At 37.6% G+C, this 26,273-nt stretch overlaps 1 protein-coding gene across 1 annotated transcript; it reads left to right on the forward strand.

Annotated features, from left to right (window-relative positions):
* Window positions 1-246: 246 nt before the first annotated feature.
* LOC144468495 (uncharacterized) lies at window positions 247-24,720 on the forward strand. Its single transcript, XM_078178027.1, has 2 exons — window positions 247-283; window positions 22,964-24,720. Exons 1-2 carry the CDS (start codon window positions 266-268, stop codon window positions 24,647-24,649), a joined length of 1,704 nt encoding a protein of 567 aa, XP_078034153.1. The 5' UTR covers window positions 247-265; the 3' UTR covers window positions 24,650-24,720.
* Window positions 24,721-26,273: the final 1,553 nt, after the last annotated feature.

Consider the following 26,273-nt stretch of genomic DNA (forward strand, 5'->3'; position numbering starts at 1 on the left):
TTTGGCAATGTCAGGCCCATGGTGTTTCGATTTGGCAATGGCCATGTCATGGCCCGGCCTCCGTGGAATCTAATTTGCGGGTGTTATGTACCGTCGAAAAGGACGCGACGTTACTATCTGCGGTGGCCCCCACTATAAGCAAAACCGTTCCTATAGGTTATAAAGGACCGAGCACCGTACTATACGACTGCACTCTCTCAGTGAAACTCTCGAAGGATCGTTCACCAACTACTCGTTACCTCCACGCCTGCGAGACGCGTGCACCATGAGGATTATATCGTTGGTATGTAGGCTGTCTTTTGTAATTTTACCTCGGTACGCTGCACTGTCCCTTTCTTTCGCGCAGGGTGGGCCGCATCACATTGTTTTGACAGTTGCCTGTCCCCGATATTCCACTTAACAGCGGACATAATAATGAGACGCTCACGCAGTCTATTTCTAGAGATTGTGTCTGAAACAATTGGAGGTTTGAGTTCCTTGTCATGATAGAAGTATTTCTATTCTGTTGGAGATAATGTTGTCTAAGATACTTAACTGATAACGATCTACGAATAAAAACATTGTATTTAGTACAATATCGTGTGAATATCTAGGTTTTTTTACTACGACGTTAGAAATACTTGATAGTATCAGTAGCAATTGCATCGAGGCTACATTTATTCGTGAAGAAATTAAAGCATGTTTTGTATAATATTTCGCATAAATTGTATTGCGACGTGGACTATGTATAGGAATCGTTTGCGAAAGCTACATGGCTACGTTTAGTGTTTACAATTTTTATCTCGATTAAATAATATATGTACATTTACAAGGCTCACAAGTGTTACAATGTGATAGACGAATCGGAGTGTTTTATGTTCATTTACAATTTGTGTTTCACATACTAAAGCCGTGTCTGTGTTACCGTCATGTTCGACGCCTGCTGGTGATTTCAATGCCGGGCTAGCATGGCACCGTTGCTGTAAAGTGTCGAAGTTTCAAAAATTACGCAACCGAGTGTGAGCCGTGTAACGTCTACATGTTCGTGCATTAAGTACAATATTCTATACTGTTCAAAAATTACGATTTCAATTATACGTAGATACGATAATAAATAGAATAATGATGCTTTAATTGTCGTTCGATTTTCGTAAAATAATCGATTAACTAATACTGTCATTAGTCATTACTCCATCATTCTATTCCTTATTGACATTTTAATGAACGCTTATTTTAATTTACATCATTTTAATTTAATAGTATACAAATTATTATTAATAAATCCGTAGGTCATGTAAGATTTGTTCTTACCAGCAAGAAATGGATTTTAATTAACTGAAAGACAAATCTATTGTTCTTACAGTCGCTGTAGACAACCATGTGCCAGAGAATAATCTCCATCGCCGCTTTTCCCATATAAATAACGATATATTAAAACTCTTTGTACGCGTTCTACAACTCCTTGTGAATCTCACGATAAAATCAGTCCCAAACGAGAGTGCCACTATTCTTCGACGAATAAAACGCGTATTTCTATTTTATGAAAAAAAGGGAAAATTAGAAAACGTATTGTATGGAATTTTAAATTGACGGTCTTAACTTTCACCTGAGTAAAAAAAAACTTAGTATAATCTTTCCATAAATCATTATTTAGAATCGTTCGTCAGTGAAATTTGTTGAACTTACGAAATAAATACATTTTCTGAACTGAGGATATTGTTACTTCTGCGCTTTCAATAATTCACTTTCAATAGTTCACGATTTACGGCATCAAAGTAGCTTGTACGAGATAGAGGAACTTTAATTTGGGACTAGAAAATTGAACAGTTTATTAATAGAAGACGGCCGTTGGTTAATTTCCGTTCTATTTACGCATTCCACTTGATGTGACTGAGCTTCGTTATGAATTAACAAGTATGTATATGGAGCAATGAGCGTGTCGCAATTTTATGTCGCCTTTCGCATTCACGCGTCGTCATTCATAGAAAATTAATCATAATTAACGATACGCTATTTTCCTTATATATTCAAAGAGCCGTTCTCTCCTCCATAATTCCTGTGGGAACTTTCATTAGCTGCGGGTTTCACTTATGAACTTCGCGCGTGAGATCGAACAATTAATTGTGCGAAAACACGTAGAAAAACGTGAGTAAAACTGTGATTTCTACATTTTTCTTTTGTGATGTTTATTTACTCAAGGGAAAACATTAATAATTCAAGTTCAATTCTGGTGGCTTCTGTGTGATATCGTTTCTCTTCCTATTCAGAGTAGTGCTTTATTGCGAACGTGATTTGTTATTCATAGAATTATACAAAAATTGATCATGTCGATTTATATTTCCGTGAAATCTGTCGCTCTGTGTAGAAAGTTTCAATGAATCGTCACTATTACATTATACACAATGGTCAATACATTTATTAATATTAAAAAATTTAACTGTGCGTATAATAATAGTTTGCTTTTAATTTTATATTTATTGCGTATCTCCAATCCAACTAAAATTGTTGAATGTTTTACTTTACCGAGAAGACACGTAAGAAGCTGACCAAAGACCGACACAAGCAGCGTTAACGAGTTTAGTTGCAGTTGCTTTCACCAATTTAGTACGAAACCTGTTATTTCGGATGTTCTTCTACGCTAATAAAACAACGTTTAATTTCATCGTTGTAATGATGATGTTTATCAGGTTCATTAAACGTTATCCATTCACGAATGTTATAAATTATATAAATAAAACATTCAATCAATGTTCAAACTACGTCGTAAATTAATATCATCATTCAAGTAGCTTCGTTTGTTCTACACAATTTAAGAATCTCGGACGTTAAGAATTTAATTTTGGTTACATGTTTAGCTTTTTTTTATTTTGTTACAATACTAAGATAAGTTTTCTGAAGGTAAATTCACGAACTGCATACGATTATTATTCTTTACCTAAGCATCTATATTTTCTCCTTTGAAAAATATAACTCCCATATTTCGTTTTCTTTTTTCATCGGAGCAAACGCGTTACGTCACGAAGTTTATGGATCGATTTCTAGAGCGAAAATTGATCGATAGGCTTTTCACTTTCGTCTCACTCGAACTGGTCGATCATAAATAACGGTAGACGCAGTCGAAACCAATCCATCGTTACGAGCTGCGATGAATATTTCATATATTCTTCTAAGCTGTTTCTTCCAACTGAATCAGCTTTGTTTCTCATTCATTTTAATATATCATTAATCGTATCGCGTCACGTAATCGTCGTTAATTTTTTTTACCGGGCAATCCATAAAACCAGATTCTGTGTTAAATTCTTAACAATTCCTTAACGTTGAAAAATCAATTCGCCGTCAGAATTTTCGTTACGTCAGCTGTGTGCAATTTCCTTGCACTTCTAACGGAAATTTCATTCTTAACGAGAGAAAGAATTTTACAATGTAAGTTACAAACGGCCAGTAATTAGTTGCAGGCTGATGCAAACCTCGTACATCACTTTTATTAGCGGAACAGCGGCTTAACAGTACAAAACAGTCTTCGTTATTCGTTACCGTACGCCATAAAATCAGAAACGATCATCACGGTTACACAGACAAACGTGAAACAAACCCCTCTAGTAAAAAGTAACGCATAAATCACAACAGATCGAAATCAAAAATGCATGCAATAGCCAAATGGTTGTAAATGTTATGTTAGTTATTTACACATCTTACTTACTCTTCAACCATGACCGATTTGTATATAATGTAACATGTGGCTGTAATTAATTGTCATTAATTAAGCTGTGAACTATAGGATTTACGTATTTATTAGAAAAAGATCGTGACAACAGAATCGATAGAATCGATAGACTCGAAGAAATAAAAAAGAAGACGAAGGCACATTACTAATACAAACAATTCGTTGATTACGAGTCTTGATGGTGAAAACAACGAAATGATTTTTCAAAAATTTACCCAAATCGCTTGAATATTTCTGAAGATGTTAAACAAACTATTTTACTAGATAATGTCTGCAAAACTTTTTTTCATAAACTGTAATTAATTGGTATGATAAAGACAAACAACAAAAATAAGCAAAATAAAAGATATTAAACTAAAATAGAAAATAAAATAAAAATAAAAAATAGGAAAATTATACAAAAATAGAATTAAGAATATGAAAATTTTGAGAACCTTCTTGATCGTGTGAGAGTACCCTGACTGTCCGTGTAACCAAATCGTTGACCAAATGAAAACAAACGTGATTCACCTCTCACCGACAGTCGGTTGCAATCGAACCAACCAATCACACACTGTACAGAGACGTGCTCGGACGTAATAACGACTCATCGATTTTGAACGCGTCGTCGCGTCGCGCGTCGCCGAGACCCAGTTTCGTCTCTTAGAAACCAATGGCGGAGAAACTGTGCGACGATAAATTGCGAAAGCGCGGCTAATACGTACGACTCGGGGGTAAATCACAAGGCTGCTTTCGTCGGGCATAAACAGCCATCAGGTAACGGAGTTACACTCTCTACCATGGGCACGAGTCTTTCCAGCGAGTTGCAAAAATGGTTCGGAGCTGCTGGCCGCAAATTAGTCGTTGTTAAAGCTCGGTTTACGATCGTTTTTCTCGTTGCACAACGGAAAGAACATTGCCCGAAGCGGCTTAATGAAATTCAAACAATTAGATTGTTGACGGCCATTGCTTCGGTACCGTCTATCCGCTTCATCCGTTGCGCTGCAATTAATAGGCTGTTTCTACGGTATTTTTAAGCTTTGGAATTCTTTTGTCATTAAATTTCAAACACTTTTGCTCGGGTGATTGATATAGATTATCTTTTTTCATTAAAATATTTCAATGCTCTTATTCTTGTGCAAACTTATTTTATGTGATCTGAAAATACCGCTGAATGTCGTAATTGTAATGGAATACTATACATATAATATGAAGCCAGGAATTAAATGAAGGGTTAGTATCAAAAAGTGTATTATATAAATAGATTACGGATCTTTATGGGACATAAAAATACCTTTATCAATTACCATTGGAGCCAATTTGTTTCAAGCCAATCAAATCTCACTGTAGGTTCAAATTGATACATCAATATTCTGAGCATTTTTAATCTCGTCATAGTTCCAAATTACACCTACTAATTGTTGACATAAATGCGCAAAACCAGCAGTTTATACATAATCGTGAACGAGTTTTAATGTTGTATTATTGTACAATAGACATACATTTAAAGTGGGCCGATCTAGGGCAACATTACCGAAATGCCAAGTTTTTGTGATTATGGTAATTGCGGTCCCATTTCTCAACAGAGACAAATAGGAAATGTTGAAATATGTCCGGCGAGTTTCTGACCAAGCTTTAGGAAACCGGTGTGACGCGAAACGGTACGGCTACGGTTTCCAATAAACGGCATTTTAGCGCGCGCTTTCCCATTTCAGCACGCGTTCGCAGGAACAGGCTCATTAGACAGCCAGACCGAAGAAAAAGTGTGAGCGATGATATTCCTGTGCGGGAAGATTCGTGATCGACACCGAAAACTACCACACCGTAGCTCGCAAGGGTCATCGGTTTATTTTGCCACATATTGTTAATCAGGAATATGCGATAATCGGCCTAAGTTACGGTATAATGCAGAACTTTAGACGATCACGGAGCTTAAGAAGATTATTGACACAGTAGTATAAAAATAATATAAATGAGAAGCAGAAAGAACTGCTGCAATTATGTTATGTAACGAATGAAAGACATGATACAGAATTTCTTTTGATTTTTCAAGCATATACAAGAAAATTCTATAAATGAATTTTTCCTTAATCTACGTTTCTATATAATCGTGCCTTAATAACTTCGTTGAGTAGGTAATAGTATAACAATATTCTCAAATTTTTGCCTTTCAGTTTTTTATTTTATCTACGAATGCATAAAATCCACAATTTCGTCGTATTTTAGGAAAAATATTACTGTATGTATCGTATAAAATATTTCACTACGCTAGTTTAAATCACAAAATCGTAAGTCATGGTAAGATGGTGACAAATAATAAGAACGTTCCTAAATCTACTGTTATTGTAAAAAAGAATATACCAATACTTTTACGACCTACTCTACCTCTTCGCGGTCCGTGGAATAATCTTTTAGCTCAATTAGACGTTAAATGAACTATATCTTGAAGCCGCAGCTTTCATAATTTTATTGGCAAAAGTCGCTCGTGATTAGTCGATTGGAAATATTTAATCTCAAAACCGCCGGGTACAAATGAAAAAGATTAATAAGGATAAAACTTTATTTTAAGCAAGTAAAATCGGCATGCACACATATATACTACTGTGATCAAAAAGTAAGGTGAAATTGTCATTTAAAACTCCCGGGCATTAGGAAGGCAGGTAAATTTTTTTCCTAGGTTGGTAGGACTGTCTATAACATTTGCCAAGCGTCTGTTTGTCAAAAGGTTTAATTATCTTCGAGTTACACGTGTTTTTGTAAACAACCAAAAGTGAATTTTTCGGTTTTTACAATGAGTGATTTTGTTGAGCAAAGAACTTGCATCAGATTTTGTTTGCGGAACGAATATTCTTGTGCGGACACGTTGAAAATGTTGCGGAAGGCCTTTGGTGATCAAACTATGGCACAAAAAAAACGTTTATAAATGGTACAACGAGTTGAAAGCGGGCCGAGAACGCGTTGAAGACGAACCGCGCTCTGGACGACCATCAACGTCTACCGACGAAGGCCACGTCCAAAAAATCAAAGGTTTGGTGCTTGAAAATCGTCGATTGACAATTAGAGACCTCGCTGATAGTGTTGGAATATCATTGGACTCAGCCCAAACCATTTGCGTGAAGCTATTTGTCTGAAACGGCGGGAATTATGGGCGAACAACTCTTGGTTCCTTCATCACGATAATGTACCATGTCATACTGCACTGGATCTTCGCGACTTTTTTGCCAAAAACTCGACTCATATCGCTCCGCAACCACCGTATTCGCCTGATTTGGTTCCGTGCGACTTCTGGCTATTCAGCGAACTCAAAAGGCCAATGCGGGGACGCCGTTTTGACACGATTCAGGAGATAAAAACCGAATCCAAGAAGGTCTTGAAGGCTATACCGGAAAAAGACTATTCCTACTGTTTCGAGGACTGGAAATAGCGTTAGCAAAAGTGCGTTTTATCGGACGGGGATTATTTTGAAGGGGGTGAAATTGATTTGTAAGAATAAATAAAGAATTTACATTTTCTAAACAAATTCACCTTACTTTTTGATTACAGTAGTATATATATATATATATATATATATATATATATACGTTGTCCTTCTTCATAGTCGTTGTCGAATTCTAGATATTTCTTTTACAATGATCAATAAACTTTCTACGAACATTCTAGCACCTGCATTTAAACACCATTCAGTAGCATACATCTTCTCTGAACATTGAATGCTGACTTGATCAAACAGATTTGAAAATGATCTCAACTTAATAGAACACAAGTAGAAGACAATAAAATTGTTTTATATTCTTTAGTTTTGCATATTATTAATATATTATAACATATTATTTCTATATTTTAGAGTATTCGAGATCAATTATTTATTGTCGTTTATGTCTTCGAGATCGATATTGAGTTACTGATTTTAAACTAACTTGAATATTTTCAAAAATTGTTAAATGTCGATTATCTCCAGAAAAAATGACTTATAAAAAATTATGCTTATTTAAAAGAAAAAAATTATACTTATTTCTGCGAAGATATTAAAAAGACGAAGAAGATAGTACAAATTAAGTCAGAAGTGAATCATCAAATGCATTGATGAAGTGTCTAACCTTCAATTAGTGAATCATGCAGAAGTCATTGAAACTCACGATCCCCATGTCGTCATCTAATCTTTATTAAGTAGATAGCAATATGCATTTCCGTTCACTTTCATCATCTTCTCTCTCCTCTCCTATAATTTTAACATAAAATTGCATTGAAAAATACGTACTAAACTGCTTGTATTCTATACTTATTAGCCAAACTATGGATTTTATGCAATTGTGCAGCCTGTTTATAACGCACGTAATAATAATTTGTGACGCACTGCTACAAAAGAAATAATCTGAACATTTCACTTAACACGTTGTGTGTCGAATATCAATTGCAAAAATTCCTACAATAGCAAAATTCTCCTTGACATTCGAGTAATCGCACGTTGCGGATTGTCTAGTCAAAAGTAATTACGTGAATAAAAAAACTGACTACGAGTTTCTCGTGATTTATTGCCTGGAGCGTCCATTTGATCGACAGAATTCTCCATTTCATCGACAGAATTCTTCATTTCTAATTGAAAACCAGATTCGCGCTCGTTTTCACGCGCGAAACACCGCGACAAAACAAAAACTACCGAGTCGGTGAAGCGTGTTTCCGATTTGTTTGCATCGCGTCACCAGCTTGTCCGCGTATGTATCTGTTCAAAGCAGCCGACAGTCAGCTTTCGTTCTAAAAACCACGGCAAATTCTTTCGCCGTTGTAAAGATATGCATCGGCAGGTCCGAGGCTATCGATTCTATGCTCCGAGTCACGAGAAATTTTCGATACGTGTTTAGCGGTGAAATGTGAGAAACGAAACGCAAAATGGAGTGTGGGAAACTATGGTCGGAACAGTAAGAGTGAAAATGCAAGGCAAGGGTTAAACGTGGTCATGCTTGGTTGGCTCGCAGCGCACCGTTGCAACGTGCTCGTGCAAGCGATATCTAATTTTCCAATGCTTCCTTAATCGATGCTAGATAGCACTATTTTTTTCCCTAACTATTCGCCGGGCTCGCATGTATCGGGCAATAATGAAAACGTCTCGTGCGATGATTAACCGTCAATAAACCGTTTATCGTTTCTATTTAAACGATCCAGCTGTCGGTAACCTTCGCATGATTTCTCAGCAGATTCTGAAACACATAGAGATATATAATGTTAATACAGAGGAATACGATGTGTGAATTTTATGCACGGTCGATATTTCCAGTGTGTAAAAACATGAATAACGCTATATTATACATAGCTATTGCATCGATAACAAGCAATTAATTTTACAAATTATGAAAACATAAAATTCATATCTGCTGTGCGCCTGTGTAACACGTTTCTTAACTTTACCAAGCAAGTGTTTATGTGCAATGCTATTTTTCGATTAACAATCAAATTGTTTGTTCGCTAATCGCAGTCACAGTTTACAGTGAATAGTTCTTGTCAAGAGTGAACGGTGTAGCGTGAAATAACGATCTGTGTTGCACTTTCCGTTTTCTATTGGGTAGCTGAAAGAAAGGAAAAATTTAGTGGAGGGTAACTGTGGTCGTCAGACAAGGGCACAGCAGTCCTGTGTACCAATGCCGCGTCCTTAACGTCCATATGAAATGAGTCACATTTGCTCTCACAGTTCCGCTTGGAGCCATATTTAGACTCTAAATTCTAAACCTTGTTTCCCTCCCCGTTCGTTTGGCCGGGCCCCGGTTTTCTCAACGGGAACGTTTCGCTCTTTACACTTTCAAATATTTGTTACGACCTTACGCGACGAACAATCGCCTGCTGCGCATACCGTTCGCGGACCCTTTCACGTCCCCGTGGCTTCCGGCGGATACATTCTGCCGGGAAACGGGACGACACCGAGTGTCATCTTGCATCCTCTTTTACGTCCCAAGGAGCCTTATGACGAAGATCTTGAGAAATATGCCTCGAGTTGTTCACCTGCTGCCGCTTTCGCACAAGATTTATCTGGAAGCCTGATCGAGGCTATGAATATCAGATTATGAATATAACCGAACAAGAAACCTTTAAGGCTCTATTCTGCGGGAGATAGAAGTGCGAAATTGTAGCTCGCAGGGCAATATTTTTTGCTGTTCGAAAATATACCGGACTCTATTTTTACGGGACTAAGCCATGCAATGCACATGGATAATGAGAAGATTGATTATGCCCGCAGTCACTAATTATACTAAATAAGGTGTTATCGAATTAATCATATGAAAATCTTTGAATAAATACTCATTTCGTAATCTTTGTTATAAACTTTTTTCTATATGATTGGTTTTACGTCCAATAAAAAGACTTTAGGGTATGTTTATATTATGTGTTTTATAATTTTGGTTTCTTTGATAAAACTGAATAGGTCTTGTATTTTGTCGTTATTCAGAATCGATTTTAGTGTATTCTCTATTTTGTATCTTTTGTGAAGCGCACTATATTTCGGGCATATTTTATGCAGTTTTAAGAGGAGAAAATAGATTTATTAAAATATGATAGAAGATTCTCATATTTCTATTAATTACGATGAATGGTCATATGTTCGATCAAAATACAATTTTAAAAATGGTGCCTATTTACGTGATATCGTATTTCTCTATTCTAATGTATTGATAATGACGTAATATGAGGAAACGAATAAAATTAGGCATCCAAGGGAAACAACACATTCTGATGTAACACAGTATCGTATTGAAAGAAAGAGAAAGGATAGTAATACTAAAAGTTAACGATGTTTAATTCAATGAAGCATATTAACACGTTGAGCGCCACGTTACCCAAATATAGGTAACGCTAATTTCTGACCAATCTTGAGAATTAATTTTTATTGTAATATATTTGAACAAATTGAATTTAACTAGAATGTTTCAAATGTGAAAGAGTTCCAATGCCGCCCCCTATAATAAATATTAACTTCCTAATTTCGCTTTAATTAATTAAATTGCTTTAACTATGTGTGGATTTTAGTGGTCGATTGTCGGCACTCAATGTGTTAATTAAATAAATTGCTTTAATTATGTAGAGATTTTAGTGGTCGATTGTCGGCACTGAACGTGTTAATCACTTAGATCGACCGTAACTGCATACATGAGTGGTAGCTTTTGTCAAAATACAAACGACAAATTAATTCGGTAATCTAATGCGACATAAACAGACCATTAACTATACGATGCGATAAACTAACATACACGCGTTAGTGCGTCACGGTCTATAAATATCCACAACGTGAAACGTAAATACGTTATAAATATTTAATAAAAAAATATGAAATAAATATATATATTATAAATATTACAAATCTTTTATTATTGTTCGAATAAAAACATGAAATGTCATTTACGAAACTAATGTACAAAATAGCCACTTATTTGTCTTTCTTTAAAATCCCAGTAAAAGATAACATTTACGACCTTTTGAATAAATAAGAAGTTTAATCACTATTTGCAAGCGAGATGGTGATTTAATTTGTAATTTGTTGTTTATTATTTCAAACAAAATGTATCCAACCCTATACAGTGCCGACGTACAGAAATCAAAACTTACATCAGACGAAAAGAGAAAGTCACATCCCAGTTTCATTGCAAACTAATAACCGAGTCATCAGAATCTACGCGTATCATGGAGAAAGATCATTAAATTGGATTAGTTCGAAAGTGAGTATAAATTTAGGTAATCGAATCAAACGATTAAGAAAAGAAAATGACTTGCAAGCGTGAATACGTAGAATTGAAATTGTCAGGAACCTTGGAACGAGCGAAACTTCGCGTTCGATATAATTTTCTACGAAACGAGCGTTTCCGGTTTTGTCGCGAGTTCGAGCCCCATATACGTAAGATAACAAACCCAATCACTGAATAGCTCTCTGCGGATGTTTCTTGCTTGAGGTAGAAACAGTTCGCCGTTAAACGATGTAAAGGCACGGACGCGACGGGACGTTCTTTCGTTAGAGTGGTCGTCTAATTAAAATACGTTGGCGGGTAAATTAATCTGACGCAAGTCATCGATCGTGCCCAGCTTCCGCTACGGAAATACCCGCGAGGAAAGTCTAGCCGAGACATTTTAACTACTTCCTCGCTTGAAACGCGATATAATCAAACGCATGGCTCTCGTAGCCGTATCTAGATCAGATATGCGTTACGCGTACGCCTAGCCCGTGCGCGAACGCAGTACGTGCTGCAGCCGGGAATGCGATTCGCAAAATGTGACCAGTTACCGGTGCCATGATTCTTTTTTTTGCTCAAAGGCAACGGTTTACCTTCACCGTGAAAGCGCCCGTTTGTTAGTGCAGTGTTCCCCGTTACTGTCCACGCGTTCTTTCAGAATCGATGCATTTGATCCTACCGGCTCACCGGCTACGCGTTACCAAACGTGGTCAGCTAATTAGTATCTCGTTTGAAAATTGTGCTCCGCTATTTCTTTCGAAATCGGTTCGATATTACTGGATAAACATTAAAATTCTGAAGCATTGGCGGCCTTCGATCATGTTAGTTACGCGGAATCGCTACGGTTATTATTCATATTGGAACTGTGGGTATGCAAGTTGAGTTAAATAGCTGCTATTTAATTTATAATAACAAGGTATTTATGGAAAATAAAAACTGTGTCGACTGCAAACAATTAATTTTTTAATGACTTAAATAGCTTGCTTAATGTTAAATTCTTCAATAAAATCCACAGTCTAATATAATACGATAATACGAATATAATATATATAATACGAAAATACTCTAATGCTATTATGTTTGTTTCATTTCACAACAGTATCGCAAATAATTCTATAGTAGCGCTGGATAAACATACATATAATAACATCTTTAATGTGATATTTCATAAGAAATATTAGTACTATTGAGTAAAAATAATTCCGAGCAAGTTCTTTTCGATTCGTTAAGCTATTGGTCTTATTATGATCGAGAACTTCGCAATTTGAAAAATCGCAATTTATAGTTGTAGTAAAACGCAAAAAGGAAACGGTATTCTGGATAATGGTTTTCCTGATTCGGTGGAAGTGTACATAGCGGAAATAAATTGTAGCAATAATAGCAAATAGGAACATTGCCCTCAGCTACTGCCTTATTCAAACAATAGTCTTACTTTTACTTTCGAAAGAATAGTTCAGAACCACTTGATCACACCAACTGCAATGTTGCCCTCTTTCTCTTTCTGTTAACATAGTTCTCGAAAGGTTGTAAATGCAACTATCACGTGCTATCATTGCGTAATGTGTATTTATATAAGAAAACTTTTAAATTCAAAAGGTTCGAGATCAGAATCTTTTTTAGTCAGGCAACATTCGGTCGAGTGCACTTGATGCCGCTGCGATAAAATCTGACAGAAATAATCACCTACACGTGGTTAAACAATTCGAAATGCTCGTATAATAATTGCTAAACAGAATCAGTAAACGGCCATAAGTAGATTGTGAGATGTAGAAACTACATAGATAACTATTTATTTCGTTCCTTAATTATTTTAATGAGTTGACTTAAATATTTGTGCTATTTTGCATCTGATCTATTCATTTCTACCACAAATGCATAAAACCTACAGTCCAGTCATAAATTATCGCAAACATCTCGCAAGAAGTACTTCTTATTCGACTTTTAAAAGTAATGGAAACGAACAAATGATTTTAATTGACATGCCATCGTGACATTAAGTTAAATTATTTTAGTTAGGCTTTGCATCGAGTTGAACTATTTAAGTTAAACGATGTTGAGCTATTTATAAGTCAACCATACTAACAATTCGATTCGTAAAACCGATAAACAATTTCGAAAGTTGATGATTTTTATTGATATAATGTCATATATTAAATATTACGAAGCTGAAATATCACAAACCGTCCACAAACTTCATCTTCTTCAAATACATTTCACGCGTTATCCCGAGAATTAGTATATTCTCAAAATAAATCAAATCGTCTGGTTCTATTTTGAAAGAAGTTATTGTCTTTCACAGAATGCCACGAATATTTATACGAGTCACTGAACGTATAGTAAGAGGTTAATTACGTCCTGTTTCTAGCCGTGGTTTCATGGAAACCTGGAAACAAGCGAATTCAGCTAGCCGATAAAATTGACTTTCCGAGGAGTATTTTAAGATAAGACAGGTCTATCTGGCGGTACTGTTCTTCCTTTCTCTGGAAAGTCAGACCTAGAGGGCTAGACAAGGCGTGGTAGCGCTGGGGCCGATTGCTTTCAACTAGATCGACCGAATGTGTCCGTGCCTCTCACTGTATGTGACTGGCATGCTCTAACGTTGATTATAGGAGCCCAGCCTAGGCGTCACGATTTTCCCGACTAGATGGAGAGTCATTAGACTATACACGCTTCCATTGAACTAGCCCGGTCGGGTTCGCTCCGTTTCTCGATAATAATGACAGACCAGTGAACTACTATGATTTCGTACGACTTTAATTGCGCCCGGTCGACGATCAGCTTGATAACGAGCAAGGATAAAAATTGATCTTTCCCTAGCTACTTCGCTTCGTGTTCCTGCGACGTCTTTGTCGGGGTGTGTTTGTATCGGGGCTCCGATGAGAACTGATTGCAAGCGTAGGAATACATTCTATTGTTTTATAATGGGAGTGTTTACTTTGAAGCAGAGAGCGAGGCAGTCACAGTTCTCGATATACCATGCTCTCAAACTTGATAATAATTCTTCTTCGTTGTACTATTATCGCAATCTTACCGTAATATACCAAAGAAAGATAGGTACGTCGCTTTCAACGGGGACGTACTTTTAGATTTTCGATAATCTCCTATCTCTCGAATGAGAGATAATTGATCTACGAGTGTAAATAATATCTCGATCGTGCATTTCGATTTCCGTGATCCTCTGCAGACGATCCTTTCTCACATCCATGCAAGCAGAATGAAGTTTCTACTGCCAAGAAGTGAACTTCCTTTGAGGTTTCTTACTGCAGTGACCATTATGGTAACTGCTTGTGGTAAAGATCCATTTCTTCATAGTCGTGAAAAGTACACTAAATTCAGTCAAGCGCGAAATGAAGAGCGAACACTCGTTTTCAACTAGGTTTTTATCGACATCTCGAGTCTCCTTGACGGGTAAACTACTCTTTTGAAGGGAATAAATTTAGTTCGTTATGGTTGCTAATATAACTCTGTGTTTACCTTAATTGCAGGAATTACCTGCCTGCGAATGATCTTTCATTATGCCTTAACATCTTTTTAAAACTAAGTGACCGCATCTGGATAAATTTCTTCATTTAGTTCAATTACTTGAAGAACTTTGTAGTATCATATCTCTTATCAATATAAGAACGAATTGTGGAGACTAGTCAATAAAATTGATAATAAAATGTGAAAAATAATAAAATTCCATCTGAAACAAAAAGATAGAAGAGTATGTTTGAAACAGTCATATCATATTAAAAAAAAACAGTTTAATAAAAATTTCGTTTTCATGATAAAATAGTTTATTGTTGCGCAAAGCTATTCCTTTTTTACCGTTTATGTCTGGCATAAAGTGTTTAATGTAATTATAATTCGTTCTATTATTTTACAAATATTGCAAACTAGTGAAATGCTTCATCTACCAGTCTTATTAAAAAAATTCGTCTTTGAACCTTTCTGAAATTAGTACCATTTCTTTCGAACAGTACGTTATGATGTTGAGAAGGCAAGAAAATAATTTCGATTTTGATACAACGATTACAAGGTGTAACTATTACACTGTCCTAATAGCAATATGAATTAACCTCGTGACAGACATGCGAAATAGTAACGATTATAAAATTTCGGGTCGGTTAAGTTGCAATTTACGATCAATTGATCAGTCTATAACAATTGGATCTAATGAATCGAAGCTGTCAGTAGTTTGAAAAAATTCCGTAACGACGTCAATAGCCGAAAGAGACTGCATCATGCTTTTTCGTGTGGCCATTGTCTGTGACCCAGCTAGCATGAGTCCAGATTACTGGGGAGTGACCTTCGAGTGACTTGCTCACACGTTGTTACGAAACATTCATTTATCATGTAGAAGTCGATTCTGAATGTTTCGTCAGCGCAGGGGAACACGTTATCCGAGCTTATAGGCACGACCAAAGGATAGCCGCATTTTATCACGGGTCGACTGGAAATTAATCGGCGCACGCTCAGAGAGCATGATGCATACGGTATCGTTCGAAAGTCCCGCAACAACGTGTACCTCCCTGTTTCAAGGACAAACCGTATGCCAAAGCCGTCTCGAATATTCCGACAACCGCGCGTTCTCCACCAACCGAGCCACCACCGGTATTGATATTATCGTTGTCGCCATGGTACCAGATACCGGTCACAGGCGTCGTACTGTGCAATCATCTGTTTCACATTTCGCCAAACGTATGGTAAAATCTCAATTTCAACCTTGGACAACCTAAGAAACCTAGAGATAACTTCTGCACTCCACCGTATCCAAATTAATTAATAGAAGTGCAGGCATTGTTTGTAATTTGTAGTTCCATTTGTTTATGTATTTCCAAAAGAGAAACGCATCTATTATGTTAGAAAAATTTCTTATTTTTCACTTCCTAAGTCACCTGCGTATTCATTTCTTAATAAAATCGTGAAACAAAGATTTTGAGAAAATCATGCAATACAGATTTGAATCTAATTATCTAATAATTACAATAGCCACTAATTCCAATAAAGCAGCTGATCGCTAGTCATTAATTCTATTTGTAAGGATCATGAGTGAGGAAAAATATTGGGGAATGATTTTCTTGAAGTACTGTATCAAATTCCTAGTGCTCTTTCTGATTTTGTCAGTACAGTACCGTGAAGATAATAAAACTGATTTAACAATGTAACATAACATGTAAGTCGCTACCGTTATATATTTGTGATAACCACAGTGTTATATGGATATATGTTACGTGACCGTAACAAAAGACAAAGATAATACACATATAGCGTATTGCATTTCAGCTTCATATTTCGTCAAATATTTTACAAACGGTATACGTTGTGAACCGCTATATAATTACGAAGGCTGTTACCGAAGCAAACGATTACCAAACATGTTATCAATGGAAACCGAATTTGTCTGTTCAAACGAAAGTGTTTTATAGCTCGAGAAGCTCTTCAGTCTCGTGTTGTTGAATGTTCAGATTAAGGTTCAAGTAAAAGTGATAAATCGGTAAATTCAAGCTGTAAATTTGCACGCAACAGTCAGAAATCAGTAGAGCAGTGAAATAGAAAGAAAACATAACGGAGTGAGTAATAAGGGATTGATATAACGAGAGAATGTGTTCCTCTTGTGACCATTATCTCCTGGAAAACGTAACAATCCTGGTATGCGCGCGTACGAAATGGAATAATTAAATATGGTGTCGCTTTCTGTAGGCTTCTCAAAGGTGTGTGCCTCGGTTTTATGCAAGAATTTTCTCTTGCGTCGTTTCTACGCCTGGTTCTACATACCACAGCATTCCAAAACAAGGCATCGTGTAATTGTACACGCCGATACGTTCCTCTGGAAACCTGAGAGAACTGCGGCAGACGCGAGGAAACCGTGTTACATGGCCAATACTATATGAACATGCATTAAAGCATGAAAAATGATCGTTGGTTTTTGCGTGTACTCTGGTTCCACTTAAGGAAGTTCGAAAGCTGGATAAAACACCGATAGAGTTGAGAAAGAGGTATATGCAAGAGGGAAGAGAAGCGTGCACTGTTTCGTCTTCGTTAAAGAAATGAAAAGTTGTTACGTGATAATAAGTAGGAAACATTGAAGAAAAATACTTCGAGAAAAGGCGAAATGTAGCGAAGATGTGGGAGTGACGCAATTGAAAATCTACGATAGCATTTAACTGATTTCAGTGAGCTGTTATTAAAAATTACGAAATTTTACTTTTATACAAATAATCGCACTGTATATCATATAATCGAGTGTTCTTGATTGATATTTGAACTGGTAACTATAAAGATCGTATCAGTTAAAAAAGATAATTTATAGTTAATGAAGGATGAACTAAATGTTCTGTGAAATAAAATGTAAATACTCTTTGAAACTTTAATTTAAAATAATCCGAAAAATCAAATAAAATACTAAATTAACTGTAACTTAATAGCATTAAATTAATGAAAGAAAAATTTTACATGTACCACTTTTGCTTTAAACGGCTCTTATTTGGTAATAAAATTATGAAAAAGTGATAGTGATAAATAGTTTATGTTTAACAATTTTAAGAGTGTTTCAGCGTAAAGGTCAGGCGGTCATATTCTTTAACAAGCCTAAAGAATAAATCGAGATGTGTGGCAAGTACAAGCTACGGAAATCCCCGTTATAGGTTCTGCAGACTCTGCGTAACCATTGAAAGTGATAGTTGAAATGACAGTGTTTCCTGTAAGCCGACGAACGTGCAGTGATTTTAACGAAGGAATTGAGTTCAGAAAACCATGGCTTATAATTACTGTAACGAGCAGAATTCCATTAGCAGTGGGAGTAAATTACGATTCGTTGTATGAAATGGAATTTCTACTTTATGTTGAAGTGAGAGGAAAAGTTGGTATTATTATGTCGATTGGGTATCTTATTCGATTTTGATTAAATTTATCGTAAAGTGTTTCGATAGTATTCATGAACTCCTATCAGCCTTAAGAAGAATGAAAATGCAAACCCATTCCAACGTAGCTATACAGAACAATTTGATATATAAAAAATAACCGTGAAAATTTAACTATTGAATGACACACCATTTTTAAAATTGGATACTCAAAGGGGCCCACAAAATCATGCTTAAATGTCCAATTTTTTAAAACTGGTTGATAATAAACTTGGAATACTTTTCAAACTGAAAGACTCTAGTTTCGATAGAAAACTGAAGATGCATTACATGTGAAGATCGAAGTTTTCCTTTACCATAATCCCATAAAACTTGATATACGATCTTAAAATCACAATCTTGAATTATCAAATTGCACATTATCTAACTGTACAAATATTTAAAAGTCGTCAAAAACCGAACCTATTTTAACAGAATCAATTAAACAGTGCATTGCCATATACAGCCTACTGTGAGAAGATACGAAATTAAATTTAGCATAGAGTCAGCAATCGCTCTGTAGAAAACGTTGAGCAATTGCGATAAAACTTATTCCTGTACACTCAGGCGATGTAAAATAATATATCACGTTCTAAAATAACTGTTACAATATTAAATTCGTTTATATTTAAAGGAAAGGTTAAAAGCGTAACTGACACGTAAGTTACAAGACTCAATTTCAGTCATATTTTAAGTCATATTTTATATGACTTATATAAAATATTATATAATATTGTAATAGTTATATTATAATAGTATTGTAAGACAAAAAAGCTATTTCGGCTTTAGTGGTGGTAAAATAGTTTCGAGTGCAAAGATTTGAGCTCGTTTTGCATTTGTCCAAGTGATAACAAAGTAGTTTGATGAGCCAGGGTGAGCAGAAATTCGTTATGTAGCGTAATAGGAAGACAATCGCAATTAGGGACGTTTACCTTATTCTTTGTTTCGCGTGCCACAAACGAACGCGAAAAGTGACAGTCGGTTAAGTTTTCCTGTGGGTCGTCGCGAGGTGAGGCGTGGTGCGGTTGTGTCTTTTGTGCGAGCATTTGCTCTCGGCTCGGTTCAAGGAGATCCAGAAGCGACGGAGCGGCGCGCGGCGTAGTGAAACAGCCGCGGCGAGTTACGACGCTCTGAATCTGAATCTCTCACGGTTAGCACGCCGCCATAATCCTGCCTCGCCCCGTATTCGGGTCAACCGAGTAGTAGAAATTACGTAACACGTGTGCGCCGGGGCGGTTCCCACTGTGAGTCGCTCTACCGGAAGTCAGGAGCACGTCTCGCTATAAGGACATACGGCCAGCCTGTCGGGCATGGGAAATCCTGCATGTAATAGGAAAACCTCTCAAGGATGAATCGAGTCGGACCAAAAGTATTACAAGGAAACTGCTACCATATATCGGCAGACGCTATTGAAATTAGACTTCAGATATGCAAATCGTCAAATACGGCAGAAAAAAACAACACATTAACACTTCATCTACCGACAGTTTTCCAATAATTCATTAAAAGGATTTAGTGTAAATTGAGTATTAATATAACTTTCTTTTGGTTCCTTTGGTGAGGAGATTTTTTCATGTTTCGACTGCTTTGAAATATAGTCCAATTTTTAAAGAATCGTCCTATTGCGACCATTATTGCAATCATTTTGTTTACCTGAAATGAAAAAGAACGTGTAAGATACCTAATTGGTATCAGATTGGTTAAGAAAGAAAAAAGTAGATAATTAAAAAGAATGGCGACACTTTGAGATTTGATTATCGATTTGTAACACCATTTACATGACACCGAGTATATCGTTTGTAGAATAGAAACATTTCTAAGTATCAGGAATGTTTCGAATTGTTTCGAATAATTTCAGCTTCATTAATCATCCGATACAGTATTAAATGGAAGAATGAATAGATTTCGAATCATATACAGATACGTCTACTCTTAACTTGTTTCACCATTTACGAGCAATTCTCCAAGTTTTATTACGTTATAAAGATATCCGGAACTAAAGTTACAAGGACGTTGTACTTTTCTTCGGTCGAGTGCCAATGCAACAAGTGTGATTGCGGTCGAGTCAAGTACGTTCGTTTCTCTTTTACTTTTACCTGGTGCGAAAGAAAAATAGCAAGTTTAGGCTGTCTATCTCTATGCCAAATTCTACTTACTTTATCATAAGAACGAAATACGAAATCTTGTTAACCGCTTGCACTACCGCTTCTTTCATGCTGTGACAATTAGCACTTATTCGTACTTAATAATTTTCCTAGTAGGACCGGATAATTTTTGTTTCCTGTATTGTCTTTATTTACCTTCGTTTTTATACTTTGATAACAGAAGAATTTATTTTTACTTCGATGTAGAAGAAATTAATGATATTTATACTTAGTAGAGCTTGCATAAAATCTTCACCACGAGTCTGACTCGTTATTGTAGTGCAAGGGGTTAATATACCTTATGATGTGAATTGCTTTGCAAATAGCTTTGAAAAAATTTGTCAGAAATATATATTATAAAGCGAAAGACACATTTTTGAGTCTGCTATTTTTTAACAAGTATTAATTTCAAACGGTTATTTTAAACGTTACACTGTAATATTCTAAAAGTTACACCTTCAACAGTAGAGATTCCATAGTGAAAACTCTGAAATAGAACTGTACATTTACCGTGCATGCTTCCATTTGTTCTCCACTCTTCTACAAAGAAAAACCGAAACTTAACATTGACACTGGTCGAGTGTAACATTTGTGTGCTATAGCACACAATAAGTTGTGTGCAACCTACTGCGTTCTGAAATGTTGAACAGGCTCTCTATAGCTTTACATAACAAAGCAATATTTTCGCTGCCATTTTTGTTCTGGACGGAACCGATCTGGCCGAAGTGTCGGCAATGCCCGAGGATCGCAGCATTTCACCGACATCGCCATAACACTTTCCTTCCACGGTACTTCTGGACGGTGTGCATTTGCACGGTTATGAACGTTAGGCCTGGTTCGAGTGAGCGATAAGGAATTTCGAGCCGCACATACCATTCGCGCGTACTCGAGTTCACCGATCCGCGAAACTCGCTCTCTCCTCGCCATCTTCTGTTTCCTATTGACTATAAACTGCACGCCGATGCAGATCCGGTTTCGTGCCTGGAAACTAGAATAACAGGCTGGTCTGCCTGCATTCTATCGTTAATCCGACTATTTCGATTACGGCTCGTGTGACGTGATAAAGGTAATTCCCTCTCCCCGAACGTCCGTGCCTCTGGCTTGTCTCGTTTAGACCGTCTGACATATGACGACCGCTTCCACTGGCTCGTTTATACTATAGTAGAATTCCAATCATCCGACGTCCTCGCACAGATCGACTTCTCAAGTTTTTATTTTCGTTTAACGTATATTGAATTCTTGCCAAGTGTAGTCTGCTCGGTATTATTCTGTCAGCGACATTTTCATTTTATTTTACCAAGTCGTGTATTTGCTTTTACATTATGCAAATCATACGTACGAGTATCACTATTTATTCTTGTATAACTTTCTAAAATATAGCTACGACACTATAAATTTTTAAACAGTAATCAGTAGACTGTATCTTTATACAAAATAAAGATCTCCTAAATTGATTTCAAGAAATAGATGAAAATGTATTTCTTTCTTCAATAATTTTAATGCGTCGAAGACAATGTAACAATTTTATTAAACTCTTTGAAACTCTTTATAATTTTCTTTTCCATTCGTATATTTTCATGAAAAATGCATAAAATTCGCAGTCTAATGGTATGATGTCTAGCTGTTAGATAATGGTTTGTTCATTAAAGATAAAGAAGAAAATCTAGGAAATTTATTCTGTGGCAATATTAGTTTTCTTTTTTATTAATTAGTCAAAGATACATTAAATACAGCAGAAAATTCAAATTTCTGAAAAGATATTGAACTTTATTACATACAAAACCCTCCTGATGTATGCATTTTATATTATATCCTGTCTGATTTATCGTCAGAATTATCGATTGACGATTAAATTAAATGTTGTGTTCTAAAGTAACAATATAAAATCATCAAACACTAAACTCTCGATATTTTATTCTTCCTTCGAATCGAATTTTTAATGTCCAAGTGAAATTTGGTATTAGTATATAAATCGGTGAATGTACTATCGAAAAGGTCACGTGACATACGTAATAAAGAGAAGCGTATCATTATGCCCATGATTTTGATGGTGATTATTGAAATTATATGATAACATCGAACGCAGTGTACGCTTACTCGTAGAAAGTCTGCGTCGGTAGATATGAAAGTTGTAGGATTACAGGTTCACCGTAATAATTTCCTGTTGTCAACAATATTTTGTAAACTCCAAATTCTTTTTAACTTGTCCTGCAGTTTCTAAACTCTAAAAATAGTCATAATTAAATACTAAAAGTATTTTATTTATTCAGGTACAAATTGCAAAGAACTTGTAATATGAAAAACAAGTAATGTAATATGTGAAATTTCTTATGGTTTCTTATGCTATTGATAAATATTTAAAAAAAAAAAAACAAGTATCAAATATCTGATTTAGCTTCGAATAGTACAAAATTCCTTTTACAAGTATCAAATATCTGATTTAGCTTCGAATAGTACAAAATTCCTTTTACACAACTCAATAGTTATTTGAATTAGTGTGCAATAAAATGGAGTACGTTTTCACTTAAGAATTTTTGGTTTCAGATAATCCCAGTATGCTTTCTGCTGCTGATAGAAGCAAAGCGAGTGGAGATCCGGCCTCGCATAGCAGAACCGCAGGTTTATTACGAAGAAGACGACAGTCAAGCGGCAGAGGACGACTATAATCCAGCGGTATACCAGCCTCGCACTCGTGCGCTTCCTTCGCCGCGATCGAAGGACGCTCTGCACCCATCGAAGCCACCACCGGTCCAAACAATTCGCAATTACAACAAGGTGAACGACGACGGGTCCTTCACGTTCGGCTATGAAGCGGCAGACGGCTCGTTTAAAGAGGAAACTCGAGGAACCGACTGCGTAGTGCGCGGCAAATACGGCTACATCGATCCCGATGGTAACAAGAGAGAATTCACATACGTTTCCGGCAATCCTTGCGACCCGAACGCGCCAAAGGACGACGAGGATGATCTGTCGGACAAGCAGGAGGAAGAGGACATCAACGCGCCAGCGAACTATCCATCGGTGAGACCTGTACCAAGACCTATTAGACCCACCTACCAGCAATCAACCACTCGGGCACCACCTACCACGATCTTCCAAACGGAATACCAGTTAGACGACGACGCCAGTCAAGAGTTAGGCGAAGGTGACTACGTGAAGCCATCGCAACTAAGAGGAGGTGGCTATCGAGCACCCCAGCAACAGAGCTATGTTCAAGCAACGCCATCGACGGCTCTGTACGAACCGTCGCCCACGCCTAGCCCAGGACTCTACAGACTAGCATCACCGACGACGCAGTATCAGACCACCGCGTCGCCTGTTCATCGTGGCCAGCCCGCGGTGTCCTCGACCGCTTATCAGACCCTGGAAACGACGACCCGCCGCCCGGTCACGCGTCACCCGAAGCCGCAATCGGTCGCAATCACTCCCCGACCCCATGTTGCACAGGTAGCCGCCCAGTACGTTTCCCCGAGTAGCACAGAGCGTGCGGCGTTAGCGTACACCCGCCCCTCGGCAGTCACTGTATCGCCCAATCTACGCACCACAACACTAGCTAGCGCATCTCACCTTGACTTTGCCGCCGAGCTCGAGCGTTACGTGAACACCGTCGGCGTACCCGCCGGTCCTAAGCACGCCCAACCGTCACCCCAGTCATCGAAAGCTAAATCGCCGGTTGCCGCCGCAGATCCCATCTACCAGTCGGAGCTGGTGTACGATCCCTCAACCGGTCAGTACAATACCCAACTATATCAGACGCTACCCCAAACCGTGGGTGACTTCAGCTTAAGTCACAAACTCCAACCGTTCGTAGCCCAGCCCCAGTCCTATCTCGGACTCCAGCAGTTGCAGCAGCTACAGCCCCAGCAGCCCCAGCGTCAGTCTCCGCTTTATAAGCAACCGGTTGCCCAGCAGGCCCAATCCGTTCCCACTGCTGCTGCTGCTGCTGCTGTGAACCAGCCGCAGGAAGTCCTATACAGGAAGCAGCAGGCGCAACTCTTTCAGCAATCCCAGCAGCTGTATGCGCAACAACAACGTCGCCAGCAGCAGCAACAACAGCAACAACAACAGCAGCCGGTACAGTCGCACAGGCTCCAGTTGCTCGAATCCCAGACGCAACCCCAGTCCTTCTACTATGTTGCACCCGCGAGGTCCTCCAACGCTGCTGCCAGCACACCCCTAACCGCAAGTCAAATCGATCACTACCTCCGGGCTACCGCCGCCGGTTACTGATCGAATTTCCAATCGTGAGTCTTTTCTCAATATCTGAAATTCACAGGGATACCCTGCTCCTGTCTTCTTATACCATTCGAACGCTGGACCCCTGGCGGCAATATACCTAGCGAGACTGTGCCGCCAGCACGAGTGCCAGGTGCGCTTTCGGTATTCAAGCGTGCACCTGAAAATTTCGTTGAATCTTCCTCGAGAACGATCGAAATGCTTTTAACGCGTCGCGGTATAAATTATTATTTCAAGTGATCCCTTGAGAAACCGGCCGACGGTTCGCCGAATTCAACGAAAGGTTTCTTGGTTTTTGCGTATGGTGTTTTAGCGCATATCTAACGTAATTATATTTATGTATTCTGATATTACGAGGTTGGAGAATGGTGCCGCTCGTTTCATTTCCAACACCACCCTCGAATCGTGTCGTGTTTTCGATAAAGTAATTGGCTGCTTATAAAATAACGATACCGATTTACGCTCGTGGAATGAATCGACCGCAGTATTTTGTGCGGTTGCACAGTTATGACAATTCCCGGCAGTATTGACACGCAAATCGTGTGAAATTTGAAAGTACGTAGTCGTGGTCGAGGCTCGCTGAATTTCTCACGTTTTTCCGAGGGGAAGCTCGTATTTGCTTCTCGGATAATTGTATTTATTTTCTAACGACGCTTGTTAGGGTAACGAAGATTTGCAAGAATAAGGAGAGCAACAATTTTGAATTGCGATTCCTAGACCATTTTTCTAGGGTTTACGTTGAAAACGATTATCGTCGAGAGTGAAAGTCAATGATTTGACGCAACACTCACGTACACGAGATACATTACCACGGCAATTTCTCATCGCGTCGATCCGCACGGTAACATGCTATACCGTACAGATTCCACAGGCACACACACACACACACACACACGACACACGAACACACACCGTTGCACAGCCCCGAGAGGATATTCACCGTGTACACGCGAACGTTTCAGACACGATCCCGGCCCACGTACTCGACTTATTTGATTACAAAACACAAATACGTAGGATCGAACCGGATAAACATTTGCTGTCGTAACGATGACGGTACTTTTTAATCGCACGGTGATAACTTTTCCCAGGACAAGCAAACAATTAACAACGAACTACCGAGAAATTAATTACAAAATACGTGTCTTGAAATCGAAGGAAATCGTTAGCGAAATGTCAGACCGATTGCAATTACAAAATTCTCTTGATCTCAAATTTTTTAAATTTTTGTGCACTTTGGTATTTTCATATCGACATAGCATAATTCTATCATTGCAAAATATTCGACGAATTGAAATTTACTTAGTTCGTACGTTTGTTTTCAACATCTCATACATTTTCAACAAACCGGTGCCATTATATCAGGATGGCGTAACGCTTGCTGCTATAAATATTCTATAAAAAGCGTAAGACAATATTGACAATACGTAACCGGGCACATTGATTACCGGTAGTAAAATTGTTTTTAAGAATACGCGAAAAAGATATAGTGTCCAAGTAAACTTTTTTATAGTTATTATCCCTTCCGGTTATTCGCGGTAATTCGCGCGCGAATTCGAATTTCTACAAACATGAAATATCTCAAGTGTTTCGTACCAAAAAGGCGACACTTTCCGGA

This window comes from Augochlora pura, chromosome 1 (genome assembly GCF_028453695.1).
Source record: "Augochlora pura isolate Apur16 chromosome 1, APUR_v2.2.1, whole genome shotgun sequence".
Taxonomy (NCBI): domain Eukaryota; kingdom Metazoa; phylum Arthropoda; class Insecta; order Hymenoptera; family Halictidae; genus Augochlora; species Augochlora pura.